The following is a 21,986-nucleotide window of genomic DNA, read 5'->3' on the forward strand; positions in this document are numbered from 1 at the left end:
TATTGGTTAACTATATTTATAAAATGGAACTGACTTTTTGTCATGATTTAAAATGTAGAATCATGTTGCTTCACCTATACCTGGAGAGATTGCTGCACTGGCTGGGAAAAGTTTTCTTTTCAAAGTGATCCCCATAGCTGTTATTAATGATGATGCCAGGAGGTCCTATCAAGTTAGGAAAATCACAAGTGATGCTGAGATTGTTAGTAGGTATCTGCAGCGCCGTGGAGATAACGTATGAGGATGAACTTGATTGTTTTTATGGCTTCCAAGGACCTTTTTAATTTGCTTCAATAACCAAGTGTTCAACAACTCATTGAGCACTTTGCATTGTATCATTTCATTTTGATAACTTCATCTGGATTATTTGGTGTTTTATGTTTTTGACTGTGTAAGGCTATACCAAGGCTTAAAATTGTTTTTCCTTTCAGAAGTTATATTTTATTATTAAAGGCACTATGCTTATTATCTTAATGTTCATTTTTAATGTATCATCTAAGTTTTGAAAACTACTATGAGTAATGATTTTTTGAGATAACCTCAATTTTTTTATTTTTTTTATTTTGGCCTCTTAACTTATTTAATTAAAATTAATTTGATCCTTAAACTTAACGTTTTTTGAATTAAAATAACACAAAGGACCAAAGCCATACTTAAAATAAAGTTAATAAACTTAAATGGACCTTTTATTATTTATGGGATCAAACCGATACTTGAAATCAAGATGAAGGACCAATTTAACATTTAATCCTAAAATTTACTTGAACTCCCAATTAATTATCTAAGAGCCGCGTATAATAGAACCGGACCAAAACGTCATACCATTCTACTATGAATTAATTGGTATATATTATATAAATGATATAAATTGTTAAAATATAAAATTTGTTTGTTTGCAGTTCATGGTAAGGATCCAGACATCAACCTTCTTCTTTATAAAGGGGTATTAAAATGGGATGTATCGTACTTGGTAAAGAAATATAATTAATTAAATAGTCTTTATTATATTTAAAATTTTGTTTTTAAACCCTACAAAATAAACTAACACTTTTTGGTTCATCTGACATTTTCCTTTAGCATTTAGGGACCAAAAATGCAAACGTAAAATTATTACAATGATTAAAAATGTTGATGGGAAATTTTACGGGGACTAAGAAATGCTGAGAAATTTTTTTACACAGATCAAGAAGTACGATTTTGTTTTGTAGACTATAAATAACAAATCTTAATATTTATAGAGATAATTTACTTAATTAACAAAAAAGAAAAATTTGAACAAACCTGTAAGTAGCGGCGAAGCCAGCCAAACTTTTTTGAGGGGCCTAAATATATAAAAAAAATGAAAAATACTTTTACAAATATTAACTTAACGATTTTCGTTGTTAACAAAGTTCTCTGTGTATTTACTATAAGAACTTAAAGTGCCAAAACAAAAAAAATAAATGTATCAATCAAGTGAAATGTGTTGTCTTTCGTATTTCTACTAATCATTTTCACAAATAAACTTATTTGGGTGCCTAACTCTATATTATAAGAGTGGTTAAACACAAAAATACACTTACTTATCAAAAAGATTAAACAAATTAAAAAAAATGGGGTAGCCAAGGCGATAGATCGGAACGAACCTTTTACGGATACAAGTATTAATTATTTATCAATATATTAATGGAGCTATCTTGATTATCGCAATCAACCTGTGTTATATGTCTGGTTTCCTTATTTGGCAATTAACTTTTTATATTTTTTAGGGAATACTTAGCAGTTCATTTACCTCAAAGCATTTCTAATGAATCAATTCCATGATTTAGTCCGTGTTACCGTGGTTATGACTGTTTTATATAGCTGCGAGTGACAACTAACAGCTTTATATCCCTCAGGTGTTTGGTTTCTGTACTAACAAGTAGCAATTTGATATGGATATTCTAGCTGCAAAAGCGGCTAGAGCGAGGAGGAAATTTATACTACAACAGAAACGGATTAAATCCCGACAGATTTCGACAGGTACCGATTTCTGTTATTGTAATTTCTTTTTCTTATTTGATCATCAGTTTTTTTTTTTTTGGCTTTGTATAAAGGATGATTTCGATTTTTAGATCAAACAGTTTAATTGGTCCATTAGCCCCTGTAATCCATCCGTTCAAACGTATAGGCAAAAAAAAAAAAAACATTTACACTGATACAGAAAATTAGAACAAAGGAAAATGAGATATAACTTTGCATGTTCTTGGAATGACTTTGTGAGAAGATGTAAAAACAATTTTGGTTGATCCGTGCTCACGAGAAAATAGAATGGATATCAAATTTAAAGAAAATATGTTTTTTGTGTGCTGTTAAATTTGGACGGGTGTAGTGATTTGTTAAGACCAGAATCAATTTTGCAATCTGGAAGTTACTGTCAAACGATATTGTGTACAACAGAAGCCGGTTGCTAAAAATTCCAGGTAATTATAATTTCGTTGTTGAAGTTATTAAAAATTGTCTTCGTCTTTGTTTACCCAACTAATTTTTTTTTTTTTTTTTGTAGATTTGCGGATTACTGATGATGATTTGAAGAACTTATGTCTCATTGAAATTGATATGCTCCTGCAAACTAATAGAAAGTCCCTTGATAAGTACAAGAGAATGCCTCAGCCTAGGTATGAAATAGCTCCTCAGTATAGTAACAGGTTCATCGCAGATCAGATGTGCTACGATAAGGATGAAATGGAAAAAATTCATATTCAGTTGTCCAACCTTCTTTCAGATGAACAGATGGTTGTTTACAATCAGATTGTTGATTCCGTTGAGTCTGGGACCAGAGGTTTTTTCTTTTTGTACGGTTATGGTGGAACTGGAAAAACATTTATTTGGAAGACACTATCTGCTGGACTACGTGCAAAGGGGTACATTGTCGTATGTGCGACATCGAGTGGCATAGCTTCCTTGCTACTTCCAGGTGGCCGTACAACCCATTCATCATTGAGTATACCTTTTATTATCAATGAAGCGTCAAATTGTACCTTTGATAAACAGAGCGATAAAGCTGCTATGTTTAGAAAGGCAAAATTAATAATATGAGATGAGGCACCGATGAATGATGATGCATCGTCATTGTATTGAAGCGTTTGACCGAACCATGCGCGATATAATGTCTTATGATGGTGTCGATAATACAGACAAACTATTTGGGGGAGTTATTGTCGTTTTGGGCGGTGATTTCAGACAAATTTTGCCAGTGATCAGAAGAGGTAACAGTTGCTTCGTCCGTCAACTCATCAAAGTTGTGGAGTCACTGTAAGGTTCTCACACTTACAACAAATATGCGTTTACGTTCTTCAACTGTTCGTTCTGAACGAGATGAGATTGGAAAGTTTGCCGAGTGGATACTTTCGATTGGAGATGGAATAGGATCTGCCAACGAGAGTGGAGAAATCAACGTACCCATTCCTGATGAGTTGCTGATAAAAGATTCATCTGATCCATTGCGTTCTCTGGTTGATTTTGTACATCCGGATTTTTTGCAGAACATGAAGATCTCCAATTTTTTCGAAAAGCGAGGGATATTTGCTCCCACACTGGAAGTTGTTGACTAGGTAAACGAATTCCTTCTGTCATTGGTTCCAGGAGACGAAAAGGAATATATTAGTTCTGATTCGGTCTGCAAATCAGATGATAATAGTGAGGTACAAAGCGAATGGTTTACCACCGAATTCTTAAACGATATCAAGTGTTCCGGTATTCCAAACCATAAATTGAGATTTAAAGTTGGATGTCCAGTTATGTTGATGAGGAATATTGACCAGGCAGCTGGATTGTGCAATGGGACTAGGTTGATTGTAGACAATCTTGGGAAGAACTTTATTGGTGCAACTGTTATTACCGGAAAAAATGCTGTTGAAAAGGTAATTATTCCAAGAATGAACTTAGTTCCGAGTGATCCTGGACTGCCTTTCAAATTTACTAGAAGACAGTTCTCGTTGGCGTTGTGTTTTGCAATGACAATAAATAAAAGTCAGGGTCGGTCGTTGTCTCATGTTGGAATCTATCTTTCCAAACCAGTTTTTACACATGGACAATTGTGTACCGTGATGTTTTTCGGAACGTTTAACCAGTCGTTGCTGATGACGCAGATGTGTACGAGTTTTTTTTTTGTCTCTTTTATTTTGTTTGATCGTGTTGCTTCTGATTTTTTTGGAAAGTCATGTGACGATGTCATCCAGGCCAATGGTTTGGTGAGTCGATTACATTGATGCAACTATACTTTTGGTTTTTACTTTTGGATTGCCTCTGTTAGTGAACTATATTTATGAAATGGAACTAATTTCTCATAATTTAAAATGTATAATCCTGTTGACAATGAGTGGACAAAGTTGTTTTTTCAAGGTGATCCCCGAAGCTGTTTTTAATCATGATGTTAGGAGGTCCTACCAAGGTAGAAAAATCACAAGTGATGATGCGATTGTTAGATGGTATCTGCAGCGCCGTGGAGATAACGATAAGGATGATCATGATTGTTTTTATGGCTTCCAAGAACCTTTTTAATTTGCTTCAATAACCAGGTGTTCAACTACTCATTGAGCACTTTGCATTGTTTCGTTTCATTTTCGTAACTTCATCCAGATTACTTGGCGTTTTGTGTGTTTGACTGTGTAAGCCTGCTAAGGGTTTCATTGTTTTTACTTTCATACGACATTATATATTGAATGCACTAAGATTATTATCTTTATTTTCATTTTTAATGCATCATCTATATTTACAAACTTGGACATATCATCTTTCTCTTAATTTTAAGTAGCGCTTTCGGTTCTTTGTCAATTTTTTGTTTTTATTGTTGGTTTTGTTCTTTAAGATTCTTTTTATTTTTTTGAGAGAAAAAGAAAAAATTGGTTATCCCAATTGGCTATCCCAGGGCCACGTGTAATGGAACTGGACCGACCTTAAATACTAATATTTCGGCTTTACGTCCGTTAAATCATTTCCGTTTATTGATACAAAAATCCAAATAAGTATATATACGTTGATATTTTTATATAATATGCAATACATAATACAATAACGATGCGTTATATTGATTTCCTAAAAAAAAAATGATGTGTTATATTGATATATTGTGTATAAAATAATCAAGGATCAATTTGCTTTTAATTAGGTTTAATAAAAAAAAAAAAATTAATCGTAATTCAAGCCCGTGCTTGGCACGGGTTTCCAAACTAGTTTATAGTATATGTAAGGTCTGGGTTCAAACCTTAGCCACCACACAAAAAATAATAATAAGAATTATAAAGAAAAGATACTCACAAACTATGTAAAATATTGTGACTTTTAATATGCAAAAGCAAAAAATCTGACTCCTTTATTGTTTATAACACTCCATATCATTGTTTTAATTTTATTGCCTGAATTAGATTATTCACTTGTTTTTCACTCATAACTGATTGATTTAGTTGCTAAAATTACGGATGTAATTAATATTTTTTTTTGGTACATGTAGTTGACTGATATTTTTTTTATTTTTTTTTATATTTCATTTAGTCACGTCATTTATTAGTTATGACTTTGTAGTGGCCCCGTAATTTCGTCAGCAACTAGCATTTTACATTTTTTTTATTGGAATATATATATATATATATATGAGATATTTTGACTCTAAGAGTAAGTGTAATAATTTACTCCAAATCTTGACCTTTAAACTTTAATTGCAATTTTGATTAATGACTGAGATTAATTGATATTGTAGGCTTTAATTTCATTTTCTATTGTAGTCAAAACTTATCACCATAAAATAACAAAACAATAAATGTCATTCAATTGATTGAATTTTTTGTTTACACATTAAAAGAATATTTTAGTGGTAAAATAACCATAAAAGTTTTTTATTTGACCACAATTTTTTTTCCTTCTCCCTTTATTTTTTTTATGCAATTTTTTTTTGCATATATTTTTTTTTTAAAGAAAACAATAGTAAAATTTAAAGAAATTGTATATTTATTCTTCTCCCTTACTATTTCTTACACGACATATTTTATTTTGTTTCTTCATCATAATCATGATCTTTTCTTATATTTTTTGGAAACACACATTATTGCACTAATCTGTCACGAAAAAAAAATATACGATAAAGGAAGTAACCCTGGTCTTTTCTTATATTCAATTCATTTACAATAATTGCATCAAAAATAAATAAATTGGTGTATTTTCATATATAAATAACGATAAATTAAAATAGATATCTCCATTTTAATTAGTTTTTGTTGTCAATGACATACATATATGATGATGTTATTTGAGAAAGAGCTCATGATTGTAAAAAAAGTGTATACATAAGAAAAATATACATGTAAAAAAAGAAGGATTGTAACGACAAATTAAAATGCTTATTTTACCATTAACCCTCAAAAACTCTTTTAACCTGAAAACAAAAAAGAAACAATGCGAGAAGAGCAAAAAAAAATCAATCAAAGAAATGACATTTATTGTTTTGTTATTTTGTAGTGATAGGTGTTGACTATAATAGAAAATTGAATTAAAGTCTACCACATCAATTAATCTAAGTCATTAATCAAAATTGCAATCAAAGGTCAATATTTGGAGTAAGTTATTATACTTACTTTTGGAGTCAAAATATCTTCCCTCATATATATATATATATAGGTAGTAAAAATATATTTTTTTGGTGCCTGGGCTGCCGCCCCCTTAGCCCGTGCCTAGGGCCACCCCTCGGCGCGGATTTTGTTGACATGTCTAACTCTAGGTGTCTGTGAAGGGGTTGTAATTGTTGTTCTTAAGAATAGTTTGCAACTTCCATTCAGCGGGGAACAATTTGTAACTCCCATAGGAATATTCAAGGAAGTTTGAGGTGGCAAAGAACAAATTTTATGGGGATGTGTTGGATTAGAATTCTATGGAATTTTAAAAGACTTTTTAATTATGAAAAAGTTTTGTGGTATTCAATCAAGACTTTTTGCAACTTAAAAAAAGTTTTGTGGTATTCAATCAAGACTAATTGTCATTTTAAAAAAGTCTTGAGGTATTCAATCAAGACTTTTCATCACTTAAAAAAAGTCTTGTGATATTCAAAATCATTCAAATTTCGAAGGATTGTTTAATAAATTGGATTTTGTAGTGTAATTTTAACAAAAAAAAATATTTCGTAAAAAGTTGAGATTTCTTGAGATTGTTTTTCTTTTAAAAATTGTTATCTCCTCCTTCTCCTCTCTCTCTCCCTCCCTCTCTCTCTCCCTCTCTCTCTCCCTATTCTCTCCTTTCTCTCTTCGTTTCTCTATCTCTCCATTATCTCTCTCTCTCTCATCTCTCATCCCCCCTCTCTCCCTATCTCTATCTCATAAAAAAATAAAAAATTGTATTGAGAATATTTAGAGAATATGTCATAATCAATGTCCCTCAAATCGAATATTAACTATCCGAGATTACTGAGTTTACGTTTTTAGGTACAAAAATCATGTTAACTCTGAGGTAAAATCGGTTTCTGGTAAAATTGGAAGGTTTAACGAGTTTGACTGAGTTAACACTCGGTAAACTCGCGTAACTCGACCGATTTGTAATGGCTGACACAATTTTTTTTTTGTGAAAGATTTGGAAGTGTTGGCATAATTTTAAATATGTACAATTGAATTTTGTGGAAATAACATTTTTAACAAATAAAAAATGTGTATTGAGAATAATGTGTTAGCGTGTTTTTTAGTCCCTTAAAATCTTATAAAATCCATAAAATTCTTAAAATTTGAAAATCAATAGTAAAAGAATTTTTTTATTGATTTTATTTTTCTTTATTCAAACGCTATAATTTATTTGTTCATTATTTTTATCATTCACGTTTGTAAGTTTGTTTTTTTTCTCCTAAAATTCATTGAATCTTTTGAAATTTTAAAATCACATAAAATCCTTTGAAATCCTTAAAAGTCAGTGTGATAAATCCTTTAAAATCTTGAATGTATAAAGTGTTGGAGAAAACTTAGATGCAGTATCACATGTGATGTTGGTGCTGTTCTCCTATTAGAACTTGACACGTGTATATTTTTTAAATAGAAAAACTTGTTTAATTTTTTTGTTGTATACGCCGATTAAACTGCACCACTGATTTTGGTAAATTCCGGCAATCCATTATTTTTGAAAGGATGTTACTCGATTCAATTATCACTCCAAATATTGCTTCTAATCAATTTCAGGTACCGTGATTTATAAAAGTTTTGGTGCTTTGTTTATGCATATTTGTATTTGTTGAACAGTAGATAGTAATTTGTGTTAATACCCTTGTGGACCCAGTGCTTGTGTTTAAAGAAAACGAGTAAGATCTTCTTGTTGATTGACAAAGAGGATTTCAAGCAGCGGTTGGAGAAAACTTAGATGCAGTACCACATGTGATGTTGGTGCTGTTCTCCTATTAGAACTTGACACGTGTATATTTTTTAAATAGAAAAACTTGTTTGATTTTTTTGTTGTATACGCCGATTAAAACCTACAGGCAACCGCTGCTTGAAATCCTCTTTGCCAATCAACAAGAAGATCCTACTCGTTTTCTTTAAACACAAGCACTGGGTCCACAAGGGTATTAACACAAATTACTATCTACTGTTCAACAAATACAAATATGCATAAACAAAGCACCAAAACTTTTATAAATCACGGTACCAGAAATTGATTAGAAGCAATATTTGGAGTGATAATTAAATCGAGTAACATCCTTTCAAAAATAATGGATTGCCGGAATTTACCAAAATCAGTGGTGTAGTTTAATCGGCATCTGAAACCAAAAAAATAAAAATAAGTTTTTCTATTTAAAAAATATACACGTGTCAAGTTCTAATAGGAGAATAGCACCAACAACACATGTGGTACTGCACCTAAGTTTTCTCCTAAAGTGTTTTACATGTCTTTTAAAATCTCACAGAATTAATACAATCTCACACAGTTTTTAAATTTTTTTTTTTATTTATTAAAATAATCTTTTAAAATCCTAATCCAATATAACCCCTTCATATATATTGGGTTCGTTTAACCCCGCCGAAACGGCCCAACAACAAGCTCCAACTTCCTTGATGTGAAGACGGTGGATTGTGAAGATATAAAAACTCTGTACTTTATCCCACTCGATAAATCTCTGTTCAATTGCATTATTCCATTTTTCAATTTTTTCCTCAATTTCTCTTAAACCCTCAACGATGGCTGCGGAAACATTTCCATACCAAAACGGCGTTGTTGCGAAAAAGTCGAAGGAGAACGATCGGCGTCGCCGTCGCGGGAAGGCGAAGAAAAACAACAAAGCTTCTGAGCAGCCAGCTTCTAACATCGGCGAAGAAAGTGACAATGCTAAGGAGAATACTGATCCGAAGCAGGTTTCAATTCTTCTAACTTTTGTTACTATCGCGCATATGTTAGAATTTCTTCTAATATTTTGTGGGCTGCAAGTTGTTGACTGATGTGATACTTAGCCCTAACAAAAGTGATCAATAAATAATAGTTTTTCCTTTAAAAATTAAATAAAATAAAAAAATAATTGGCCACTTAATCTGATTTGTGTAGAAACATATGGTAGGCCCAAACACTAGGTCCATGATGGGTGGTGCCTAAGTTATAAATAGAGAGGCTAGGTCCTCTTTTGCCATCACTCCGACAATACGCTCACTAGTGGTTTGCTTCCATCGACAACCCGAAAACCGGAGCGTGTGAAAGGCAAAGGAAGACTCAGCCATGACATCGGTACCAACAAGCATAACCTTTGATTCATTTGATTTTCGTTGTTCATAGATTGGAGGAAATTGATTTTAAATTAAATTGATAGGTGCTATTCAAATTTAATTCTGAATGTTTGTGTTTGTTGAATCAATATTTTAGTGAAATTAGGGTGTTTGAACTTTAATTAAGCGCGTTTTAGTGAATATTATACTGATTTTTTTTTTTTATCTCTGCCCCTATCACCAAAAAAATTGATCATAGAGTGTTTAGGAAATTGTTCATCTAAGTAGATAATGGTTTTCATAATTGGTGAAATTGAAATATCTCTGCTAGCATTTTGATTTACTAAGCATACTTGTGTAATAATTTTTTTGCTTATTCATTTTTAGGTTTTTGAACAAGTTGAAATTGAGTATGTACCAGAGAAGGTAGACCTATACGAAGGCATGGATGAAGAATTTAGAAAAATATTTGAGAAATTTAGTTTCACTGAAGTCGCTGCATCAGAGGTAATGTGCTGCCCTTAATTGATTTTTTTGGTCATTGCAACTTCTTTGGTTTATTGTTTTGAATTTTTATTAAGGGTTTGCTATTGTAACATTAGGAAACTGATAAGAAGGATGTGGCGGAGGAAACTGCAGCTACTAAAAAGAAAGCTAATTCCGATTCTGATTATGAGGATGAAGAAAATGATAATGAGCAAAAAGAAAAAGGCGTATCAAACAAGAAGAAAAAGGTGAAGCAATTTGTAGCATGTGTATTTCATTTTGCATTTTATTATAAATTTGTTGTTGTATTCCTGTGGAGATCCATTCTGAAAAAGTTTAATCTTATGCTCAGCTTCAACGAAGAATGAAGATTGCTGAACTGAAACAAGTTAGCTCAAGACCTGATGTTGTTGAGGTAGGAATGTTTTAATATTGCACAATTAGTTTCAAATTGTTGGGTATCCCCTTCTGTCAAGGCTGTTATGCAAATGATATTTCATAATTTCATTTTCAGGTTTGGGATGCTACTGCAGCAGATCCTAAGTTGCTGGTGTTTTTGAAATCTTATCGTAACACTGTACCTGTACCTAGGCATTGGTCACAAAAGAGAAAATTTTTGCAGGTTAGTCAGCATCCTAACTTGATAGTTATTATAGGTTAATGATGTAAGCATGTCTGATGGCTGTGCCTTGCATGAGTGATGTAGTAATAGGGTGAAAATGATCAAGTCAATAAGGTTTATCTTATATATGTATGTATGTGGTTCTTGCAGGGGAGCGGCTGTGGCAATCACCAATCCTGGACTGGTAGGTGTTTGTAAATGGGCATCCTTGAGTTGTTTCTCTTTTATTATCTTTGTTGTATTGATTGGGAATATGGTGCTCACACTTTTATTATGTTATATGATGGGGAATAGGACTGTTCATAATTCAGTTTATTCAAAAAGTGAAATGAGCCAAACCATAACACCAGTTCATAAGATCCAAATCGAACCGTAATATATTAATTTCAAATGAACTAGACTAATGGTTCTTAATTTCAAACCGAACCGTTGCCAACTTGCCATACAATTTTCCCCAAGTTGAACTATTTTTTTGCGAATCAATTTTTTTTTTTTTTTTTTTTTTTACAGAATGGTGAATCAGTTTGTGCATATACAAAAGCTTTTGGTGATGGATGAAACAGCGGTTTTGGGACTATAAATTTCAGTTTCATTTAGGGATTAATTCCCAAATTGTGTGAAAAGGGAATGTTGGATTTGAAATATACATGTTAAATTCCAATTTTGCAATCTTGAAAACAAGTGGCAATACCTAGTGAGTTAAACATATTCGTGAATCCCTGACTTCTAAAACTACGTGGTTTGTTTGAAGGAACCTTGCGAGGGAGAAGTAGCTTGGGTGAGTGAAGTACATAATCTACAAATCAACTACGTGGTTTGTTTGAAGGAACCTTGTGAGGGAGAAGTAGCTTGGGTGAGTGAAGTACATAATCTAGATCATGAGATTTGCCACTCCTGAGGAACAGACCGTGATCGTGAAAATGGATTTAGGATTCGTCAATGATAGAGAGAGGATTTAGGTTTATGAGTGGATCTTGGATTCGCGAAGAGTTTATAAATGACACCAAACCTGAAAATAAACAAGGATATTTGTAGTTCGGTTCACTTATTTGCAGTTCAATTCTAGTTAGTAAATTGTGTGTGAAATAGTGGTTTGGTTCGTAAACTACCAGAATTTGTTCGGTTAATTTCAGTATAGTTCGGTTCGACTTTTTTGTTTTGGGCAGGCCTAATTGGGGACCTATAATTATATGGCTTTTTTGCATGATATTAATGGACCTATAATTATATGCCTTTCCATTGTGCTTAATGCTCAGACTGAAATTCCTCTTTATCTTCATTTATTTATGATTGATATTACTTAGCCCAATTATATAGTTGATGCTGACATATATTAGTAGTTATCTCATCAGAAGCTGAAGCTGTGTTATTGTTTTGACAGGGGAAACGAGGTATTGAGAAACAACCTTTTCAACTTCCTGATTTCATTGCTGCCACTGGTATTGAGAAAATCAGACAGGTAATCTGACCTGTTTGCATATATATATATATATATATGTGTGTGTGTGTGTGTATGTGTGTGTGTGTGTGTGTGTGTGTGTGCTGTTCAGAACAACCTCCCATCAAAATAAGTGAACATTCTGTGATTTACTTGCGAATTTTATGTGCTATCTGTGTTCCTGAAATTGCATTTTTCTGTACCATCAGATGCTTATACTACTGCATGAATTTTTTCATGTGAACTACAAATTATGACCTTGTGCTTTGTTTTCCAAGAATCTCAAGATTATTTAAATAGGTAGCTGGGAAGTTGGTATATCTGTATATGTGAAGAATTTTATATAGATTTTGGGATGGATGGGTTGCTGGTTTTGATAAGTGGTTTGTACTTAAAGCAAGTTAAAGTGTGGGAGTCCTGTTGTAAAATCAATATATTATTAACTCACATGCAGTAGAGATATGTAATATTGGGGATGTTGATGGAAAAGCCTTGTGTCCCTCTGTTGAATTTCTGTTTCATAAATGAACTTTATATGAAATGGATGTTTTCCTGTGCTACATACATTCATCTATGTCCTTTAAATCATTTCACCAGATTGTTGTAGTTGCTGTTTTTTTAATCTGAAGTGTTGTGCATGCAGGCTTATATTGAGAAAGAGGACAGTAAGAAGTTGAAGCAAAAGCAAAGGGAACGTATGCAACCAAAAATGGGAAAAATGGATATAGATTATCAGGTTTCATTTGTGTTTTTGCCTTTGTGTTTTACAATTTTATTTTACTTACATGATTTTATGTTTATCCATTTGTTCTATAACTATTTTAATTCCTACTTTCTAATAGTTATATTTCTTGGTTGCTAGGTCCTTCACGATGCATTTTTTAAGTACCAAACAAAGCCAAAGCTGACATCCCTTGGGGAATTGTATCACGAAGGAAAAGAATTTGAGGTATTTATTTCTTGCGACATTTTGGTTTTGTTGTAGTGTTAGGCTAGTTCTTAGGACACCATAGTAACTTTTACTTCATAGGAGTGGATCTCTAATGCTGAGCAATAGGTGTTTGTCCCAACTATTGATTTGAGTGGAACTTTTTTTTTTCTTTTAATTATTTAGGACAGATAATTCATGTACAATTTCTATTTTTGTTGATAAACGTGCAAAGTTTGTGATTTCTGTAACCTGTATGTTAAATAAAATCAACAAGTGCCATATACTAGTGAAATTATTATTGGGATTCAATTTTCAAATGCAGTTTCCTCATTTGCAGTAGTTTGTTTCCCACCACCTGATGGGAAAAACATAGATTGTTGTTGATGTATTTCCAGTATTTTGTTTATTAGGTCATTATGTGTTTTTTGTGTTGAATTTGAACTTCTATAGACACAGTTCAAAGCTCCAGTGTAGATGTATGAGATATTTCTCTTTAGAGGCTGGATCCTCTCCTTCTCCCATTCTCTTCTTCTCCCTCCTCCATTTTGTGTCTTTCTCTCTAAATTTTAGAGAGAAGATCAAGAGAGTGAAAAAAAATAAAAAAATAAGATTAAGAGTGAGAGAATATCAAGAGAAAGACACAAAGTGGAGAAGGCAAGGAGAATGAGATAAGGAGAGGACCCAAGTCCCTCTTTTGATGAAAGATCTAAGAGTGTGTTATCTTATTCTAGCTTTAATTAGAGGTTTCCATTGATCTAGTTGAGTGTTAGTGATCCAGGCACATTCACAAGTTTTCACTTTTAATTTGGCTCTTTTATTTTACTTATATATTATTGGAACGGAATTAGTTTATATGATGACATTGGTTGGTGTGCAGGTAAAGTTGAGGGAGATGAAACCTGGTATGTTATCACACGACTTGAAAGAAGCTCTTGGTATGCCTGAGGGCGCTCCTCCTCCATGGCTTATTAATATGCAGGTAAGAACATTGTCTAGTGCATTTTTCGTTGATCCTGCATTGGCCTTGTGTCTACATGAAACATGTTCTATTTTGTTTCCCAGAGATATGGTCCTCCACCATCTTACCCTCAGCTGAAGATCCCAGGACTGAATGCTCCCATACCCGCTGGAGCTAGCTTCGGTTATCATCCTGGTGGATGGGGCAAGCCTCCTGTCGACGAAGTATACTTTCTTTATAAATTCACTGTTTGTTTTTGGATTCCCTCTTTATCTTATTAACCAGCTTACTTATCTTCATCTAAACAGTATGGACGCCCACTGTATGGAGATGTTTTTGGTGTTCAACAACAAGATCAGCCTAACTATGAGGTTTGCTTTAATTAGAAGTTATACTATTTAATTAGAGTGGAAACTTTTTATCAAATATTATTTTACAAAGCCACCCATTTTTTCTAAACTTTTTATCAAATATTATTTTACAAAGCCACCCATTTTTTCTAACTTCATTGTTGGGTTTCAATAGTAAACATGTTTCTGAAGCATATGAAATTTCATTTTTCTTTTCTTTTTCTGTTCATATAAGCCATATATGTAGTTTTCTTTTTGTTTCTTATCCTGTGTTTAATGTAAACATAGAGTAATTAGTGCTGTATCATATCACCTTGCTTATCCAAAACTTCAAAATATATTCCTCATTGCTATTTCTTGATTACTTTTTTGGTGTGATGGCGTTTTAAAAATTCCTTCTCTTCTCATCCATAAGAGGCAGTCCTTTTATTGGTTGAATGAAAAGCATAAGAAATAAAAATACTAAGTTTTACTTAAGAGCCCCATACAACGTCAACTTTAAAATGTTATCATTTTCATTGTGTTATTTCTTTTCATAATTTACTGATGTCCTCATTATGCAGGAAGAGCCAGTTGATAAGACCAAACACTGGGGTGATTTGGAGGAGGAGGAGGAGGAGGAAGAAGAGGAAGAAGAAGAGGAGGAGGAGGAGGAAGAAGGAATGGAAGAGGAGTACTTTGAAGATGGTGTTAAGTCTGTTGATAGTCTATCAAGGTATTGTTATTTTACCATTTCATTATCTTGTTAAAATATGTAATGTAGGTTTGAAGTGTGGTTGTTCATTTTACCAAGAGAAAGTGTGGGTGTTCTGAAGTGCCTCACCTTGATTTTGCTAGTTTTTTTCTTTTGTAAGGCATTACTATTCTTAATGAAAAATAACCCACCAGCATAAAGAAAATCATTTATAAATTACATGTCTTTCAATTAAGCTTATTTGGCAATATCACTTGTTCGTAGTCAAATATTACTTGCTATGATTTAAATGATTGATGAAATGTGATGTTGAGTTATTTATTAGTAGGGCCACTTAGTAAATTTATCAGAGTTGCTGGGTTAGAGAGATGTGGTGCTTATTAGGTTAGGTACTTGGTTGAAAATTTAAAAAAAAGCAATGTGGACACGCAGGTCCCACTTAGGGTCTGTTAGGTTTAATGGATGAGAGGGAAGGGGTTTTAATGGAAGGGAGGGGGAAGATTTTAAAATACCGTGTTTGGTTAGACGGGGGAGGGGTTTTAATGGAAGTAACATGTAAAATTATATTTTTCACCCTTGTAATATTTAAAGTCACATTAATTATACAGGCATTTAAGTCTAAATTTAAATAAGCAATCTCACCCCTCTAAATAAATCCCCCACTTTTTGGCTCTCTTGCCCTCCCCTCCCCTCTAAATAAATGAACCAAACCACTAAGATTTAGAGTAATCCATCCCCGTACAGGTATTTACTGTCATTTTGAACTCATTTCTTACCTCCTTTTCCTTTGCGTCATTTTGTTCAGCACTCCCACCGGAGTGGAGACACCTGATGTTATTGACCTACGGAAGCAACAGAGAAATAAGGAGCCTGAGAGGCCTCTTTATCAAGTGAGTTTTTCCTACTGAACATATTTTAACAGCTTTGACTTCTGTTTGACTAGTCATATCATTGACCTTTTATTTTTCGTTATCTATGAAGGTGCTTGAAGAGAAAGAAGAAAAAATTGGTGCAGGATCTTTACTTGTACCCGGACACACGTATGTAAATTTTGCAGCAACTTTATATTATAGTTGACTAGCATTTTTCTCTCTCCATAATTGTTTGTTTCTTGACAAGTTCTGACACCTCCTTTTCTCCTCTCTGTAGTTATGTGGTTGGCACTGGCGGCACCCAGGATAAATCGGGTGCTAAAAGGGTAAGGTGTTTTCTCTTTTACTTGTGAGGAAATAAATAATAGGGTAGAGTAGAGGGCTGTTTGTTTTAGGAGGTGGCATGTTTCATGTTTTTTTCTTTTTTGGAACTTCCAGGTCGACCTTCTTAAAGGTCAGAAGTCCGATAAAGTGGACGTCACTTTACTGCCGGAAGAGTTGGAAGCCATGGAAAATGTTCTGCAGGCCAGGTATGAATTTCTTTTCATCATTTCTATTTCAGATTTAGTGGGTTATTTTTTTGTAGAAATGATTTCTTACCTCTGCTGGATCTATGCAGGTATGAGGAAGCTAGGGAGGAAGAGAAGTTGCGTAGTCAGCGAGAAGATTTCAGTGACATGGTTGCAGAGGTGTGTTAACTAACCCTACTAATCATATGGAACTGCATATTAGCGTTTTTTTAACATACCATCATGATCTGTATCTAACTTTGGTCTTTATCTGGTCCAGAATGAGAAGAAAAGAAAAAGAAAGATGCAAGAAAAGGACGGCAAATCGAAGAAGAAGGACTTTAAGTTTGTTTTCTTTTGGTGGGTGTAGTAATTCTCAGCTTGTCCTTCTCGCATTGCGTGACTAGAGCACCTGTTTAACTCATCTGTTATCTGTAATGTATTACATATTATTGCCTGAAAGTAGTTATCACTGTTTCGGGCAGGAGTGGACGATAAGTAAATGAAAATAATACAATGAAAACACTAATCAGAACATGTGGTAAAAACTACCTTGTATTTACGCTGTCACACAACATCACCCGTCTTATACAACTCTTTTCCAAGTTCGCATAAATGGATTTCAAATTTGCAACACTTTATGCATGTTTGGTATTATATTGGATATGCTGAAATTATGGTGACTCATGGTGATACTAAATATACACTTGATTGTGTGATTGAACAATTAAAATCAATTTTTTTGAAGAAGATTGAACGATTTGTTATAATTAAAATGTCCAATAATGGACCATTTTTTAAGTCCATGTGATACCAATTATAAAAGTGTAGTTGCAAGTTGCAACATGAGGGATTCTATTCTCGTGGTTTTGGGCTCCGTTTGGATCGGCTTATTCAAAGCTTATGTGGATTTATCCACTAACATAAACCTTATTAAATGTGTTTTGGTAAATTAATAAAAACAATTTATCACAATTTCATAAGCTGCTTATGCCATATTTTAATAAGCCTGAATTATGAGCTTAACATATAGCTTTACTTGTTGTGATTTGTTATATACATATCTTTGTTTTATCTTTATGTAAGCAACACACGTCACTATCAACAAAAGAATAAAGAATTTCAACAATGATATAGGACTGTCAAACTTTACCCATGTTTAATTATTTCTTACTTTTATATTTGCTTGTTATATTTACTTTTTTTTTTAAGAGAAATGATATTTGCACAACCAATTTCTAACAACTTTTTGACATCTTTCTCTCTTATACTCACATTATATTTTTATTCTCTCTCTACCTTTTTCTCTTTCTATTGATTTTGATCAATCAAAATAGAGAAAAACAAAGTTGTCATAAAAGTTGTTTAGAAAAAGATGTACAAATATCACTACTCTTTTTTTAAAAGGAGTATTTACATTATTACACTTAAGAATGGTGATGTTTAGACTATTTATCTACACCTTTAATGTTAATTTTGTTCTATTAGAATATTGATGGTTTTTTATAAAGTAAAATAAATTTTTGATTCCTATAAATATATCTAATTTTATTTAGCCTTAAAAATAAAAGGGACATATTTTGGTCCTATAAAAATTTTCAACACATGATTTTAGTCCATATTAAATTAATTTTTTTTTCTAATTATACTTAAATTTTTTAAGGTTTTTTTGACAGTTAAGAATATTATAAAAAACTCTTTTATCAAAAATAATAATTTTTTATCGTCTAAAGAATTAAATATGATTTTTTTAAACGTCAAAATTTCAAGATAAAATTAGTAAATTTTTGGTTTAAAAATCAATTTTCGAGCTCATTTTTTGTGGAGGAACTTGATCTGTGTCCGGTGATAACGAATGAGTCACAACGGTGGTTGTTACTGCTCCGGTGTGACGGTGAAGGTTTCCGGTACGGCGACGTTGAGTCTTTGCGGTGGAATGAAAGGTGCATGCCGGCACGTTAGGACTCCGACGCTCAAGTCAGTAATGGAACTGAGAAAAAGTGAGTAGAAAGTGTTGTGAAAAGTGAATCATACCTTGAGGGTGAAGCAAGTTCACCCTTATATAGGCGCGCGTTGGTCATAACCGCTTCTTGGTTATGCGGCGTGTGAATAGGGACGGTTAGAGGACACATGTAGGATGATCCTCGTGCGGAGGTGTGCTTCTGTGTGGTGCGGTTTACTCGAGCTGGCGTGTTCCCTCAAGCGCGGAGCCTTAAGACGATGTAAGTTTATGCCACGTGTTAACGTGTGATTGGTCTTCTAACCGGTCCAGAACATAACTTATTATAATGTTCCAAGCAAGTATATATAAACCATTTAAAAGTTTCAGAGTTTAATCATAATTAAACAACTTTTAATTTAACAAAGACTAAAATTATCTGCTGAATTTTTTTATTGGGACCAAAACATATCATTTTTTATGAGGATTAAAAAATAAAATTGATTATATTTATAGGGACCAAAAGCTTATTTAACTCCTTTTTAAATATATGTTAAAATTATTACTATGTTTTAATATTGTTCTTTTTACAACTTTATAATCGTGGTTTAATTCCTTAAAAAAGCTGTGGTTTGATTCTCTATTTGAAATCAAAAATATTTAACATTTCATAATTGCTTATATAATGACACATTCAAACATTTTAATTTACATAAATACTTTTTAGTGTACATATCCAAACATAAATAGCTTATTGAGAATAAGAGCTTATGATGTAAGCTCTAGTGCTATAAGCATCGATATAAGTAGAGCTGTCAAAAATGGGCCGGCCCATTGGCCGATATTTTTGGGCCGGGCCGGGCCAAAAAAACTAACCAAAAAATGCACTCGGGCTTTTTTGGCCCAAGCCCATTTGGGCCATACAAAAGTTGGGTCGGGCTGGCCCACCGGGCTTTGGGCTGGCCCATTAGCCCATATTTCATTTTATTTTTGTTAAAAAACAACATATTTTTTTAAAAAATTATCAACTAATTTAAAATTTATTAACAAAAAAATATTTAAATAAATAAACTTAATAAATATGGATGAATTTAGCTTACAGTTTTATAATTTTAAAGTTTATAAATTATAAATTTGATTTAATTGAAAGAATAATCTAGAGTTTAATTATTATTCAATGTTAATGTAAAAATTATTTATATTTTTATGTCCATCCATTCATATTTTAGCAAAAAAATAATGGTGAGTAACTAATACATAAGAAAATACATAAAAAAAGTGAATAAATTTTAAAAATAAAACATAAACGGGCCAGGCCACTGGCCCACCGAGCCGGGCCCTAGAATTCACGGTCCAATCATAAACGGGCCGGGCCGGCCCATTTGACACCTCTAAATATAAGCATCCAAACAGGGCCTTGTTCTTACACATGCTTAGCTTACAACTTACAAGGATTTTCATGTCATTCACGTAACTTTCACAGATTTGAACCTACCACTTTTGCGTCTCTGATCACCATGTCACTTTCATGTTACCACAGCAACTTCCAAAAAAACGCTCATGCGTGTCTATTTATTGCTTATTTTGTGAACAGTTCCATATCAAGAAAAGTAGTGCTAGAAACACTTGAAACAAAATATAACAATATGAAAACTAAGCAAGTGAATGGTGAATTGTTTGGAAGAACCCAAATTATTTTAGGTTAAATAATTTTTGTTCAGATTATCCTTACCTTACGGTCGAATTTTAAATTATCAGGGCATCTTTCCATTGGGAACCGAAGATTTAATGTTAAAAAAATATATACAACAACGTGATCTTTCAAATCAAAATATTTCCTTGTTAACTTGAAGGGATGAAAATTTCACGTGGCAACAAATCCTGTGTGGAAGCTAGCCATAGTGTGATTACTAAGTTTTTTTTTATTTATCGTTGAGATATAAAAAACTTGATTTATAAATAATATTTGTGTTAGACTTGAAAGATAAATAGGCTAAAGTCTGGTTTTTTTTTTATAACTAAATGACAAACGATAAAAACACTGACTTAGTTTATATTTAGTATAAGACATATTTAAACCCAAGCAAAATGCTTACATGTCATACAGTCTCAACAGATTACCTAATCTATTTTCATACCTAACTGTGTTCATCAAAGGGCAATTAACCATTAAAAATATGATAAAACCACGTGGTTGCTTGCTTGCTTCACCTGCTACCTAGAAGAGCCGCCAAAGAATATATAGATATATATGTGTGTGCACAAGATATATGTTAGTTTGATTCTTAATCAAATTTATTTTAATTGACCTAATTAGACTCTAAGTCTCAATAGTTTAATGGTCTTTAGCTGGCGTCTAAGTTGGACATAATAGACTCTTACCATCTTTTAAATAAAAAAAAAGACTCTACCTATAGTTTAAGAGAGTTCAAGTTAGATTTAATTCGATAATGTCATTTTCATATTTGTCCGACAAATATTCTTTGTTTTGTCATTTTCTTATTGTATTTTATCAGTTGAAGATACGAGACCCTTTACCTACCTAATCAACCGACCAAAGATTGATTTTCATTCATATTAATATGTGACAGTGTCATAGACTCATATCTTTACCGTAATGGTAGTTCAATGTGGCTATAGGGTTCCTTATTCTTATACTACTAATACTTAATTTTATAGCTGCCAGCAAGTTGAAGAAAATTCATTGGGTAAAATTCCACCCCAACTTATAAAATATTTTTGTTTTCTTTTATCTTCTGAGCTGTATTTACATTCCATTATTTATTTATTTATTTATTGAGTTTCTCGCAGGTGATATCAGAAATGCAAGACTATAAACAACCTCGTAAATACGTCGTCTTCTAATAGTTCCAAAATCAAAATCAAACATAACATTATTGGCACCTATCTAAGAGCATAAGCGAAATCCATTCAATTTTTGTCAGAACAAAACTCCCTTAATAAGCGAAATACAAATACATATTCCCACTCTTCAACATGTTTTATCTCCCTTAAAAAAAAACAGTAATGCTTTAATTTATTTACAGAATTAGTTAACTAGATATTGCCGTATTGTACGTTCCTGTTATTGTGAAGATCAAATCAAATAATGTTGATGACACTTCAGTTATTCTTTGTCCAAAAGTGTCGGCTGATCCATCGTACACAAATTAATTTGTGTCAACACATTCGTCCGTCGTACTCCAAACATGCCCTTAGTAGTTTTTTAATGATTCTATTGCTTATACTATCTACACACATGATTTATGTCCTCTTGACCAAAAAAAAAATTATACAGATGATTTTAGATTTAATTTTTACGAGCCTCTAAAAAAAAGTAAGATTTCAAATTAAAAAATACTAAAGAGTTAAAATTGAATATATGAATTTTCACCAAAATTTCTATTTAAGGTCCTTAAAAGTATTCTTAAGATGCTCATTAGCATTTCTCATTTTTACAATATATTTAATTAATGTTATACAACTCAATAACATTTTATTGGATATATATAT

The 21,986-nt window shown here is 32.5% G+C and overlaps 1 protein-coding gene across 2 annotated transcripts; it reads left to right on the plus strand.

Moving 5' to 3' along the window:
• Positions 1-9,008: 9,008 nt before the first annotated feature.
• LOC11446801 (splicing factor 3B subunit 2) lies at positions 9,009-17,109 on the plus strand. 2 transcript variants are annotated; one of them, XM_003593506.4, is made up of 18 exons: positions 9,009-9,332; positions 10,062-10,181; positions 10,277-10,408; positions 10,513-10,575; positions 10,675-10,782; positions 12,164-12,241; positions 12,864-12,956; positions 13,083-13,169; positions 14,029-14,130; positions 14,214-14,333; positions 14,418-14,480; positions 15,023-15,174; positions 15,959-16,043; positions 16,135-16,193; positions 16,303-16,351; positions 16,464-16,555; positions 16,645-16,714; positions 16,815-17,109. In XM_003593506.4, the coding sequence occupies exons 1-18, from the start codon at positions 9,159-9,161 to the stop codon at positions 16,902-16,904; spliced, it is 1,737 nt and encodes a 578-aa protein (XP_003593554.1). In that variant the 5' UTR covers positions 9,009-9,158; the 3' UTR covers positions 16,905-17,109. The 2 variants fall into 2 exon arrangements, with proteins under 2 accessions (XP_003593554.1, XP_003593555.1); XM_003593507.4 differs by lacking the exon at positions 9,009-9,332 and adding an exon at positions 9,540-9,696.
• Positions 17,110-21,986: the final 4,877 nt, after the last annotated feature.

Source organism: Medicago truncatula, chromosome 2 (assembly GCF_003473485.1).
Source record: "Medicago truncatula cultivar Jemalong A17 chromosome 2, MtrunA17r5.0-ANR, whole genome shotgun sequence".
Taxonomy (NCBI): Eukaryota; Viridiplantae; Streptophyta; class Magnoliopsida; order Fabales; family Fabaceae; genus Medicago; species Medicago truncatula.

Bases quoted from the DNA above. Each gene is read 5' to 3' on its own strand.
- LOC11446801 (XM_003593506.4), top strand. From the start codon at position 9,159: ATGGCTGCGGAAACATTTCCATACCAAAACGGCGTTGTTGCGAAAAAG. The intron at 14,334-14,417 runs GTATACTTTCTT...TCATCTAAACAG, and splicing joins GCAAGCCTCCTGTCGACGAA to TATGGACGCCCACTGTATGG. The intron at 16,556-16,644 runs GTATGAATTTCT...GGATCTATGCAG, and splicing joins GAAAATGTTCTGCAGGCCAG to GTATGAGGAAGCTAGGGAGG.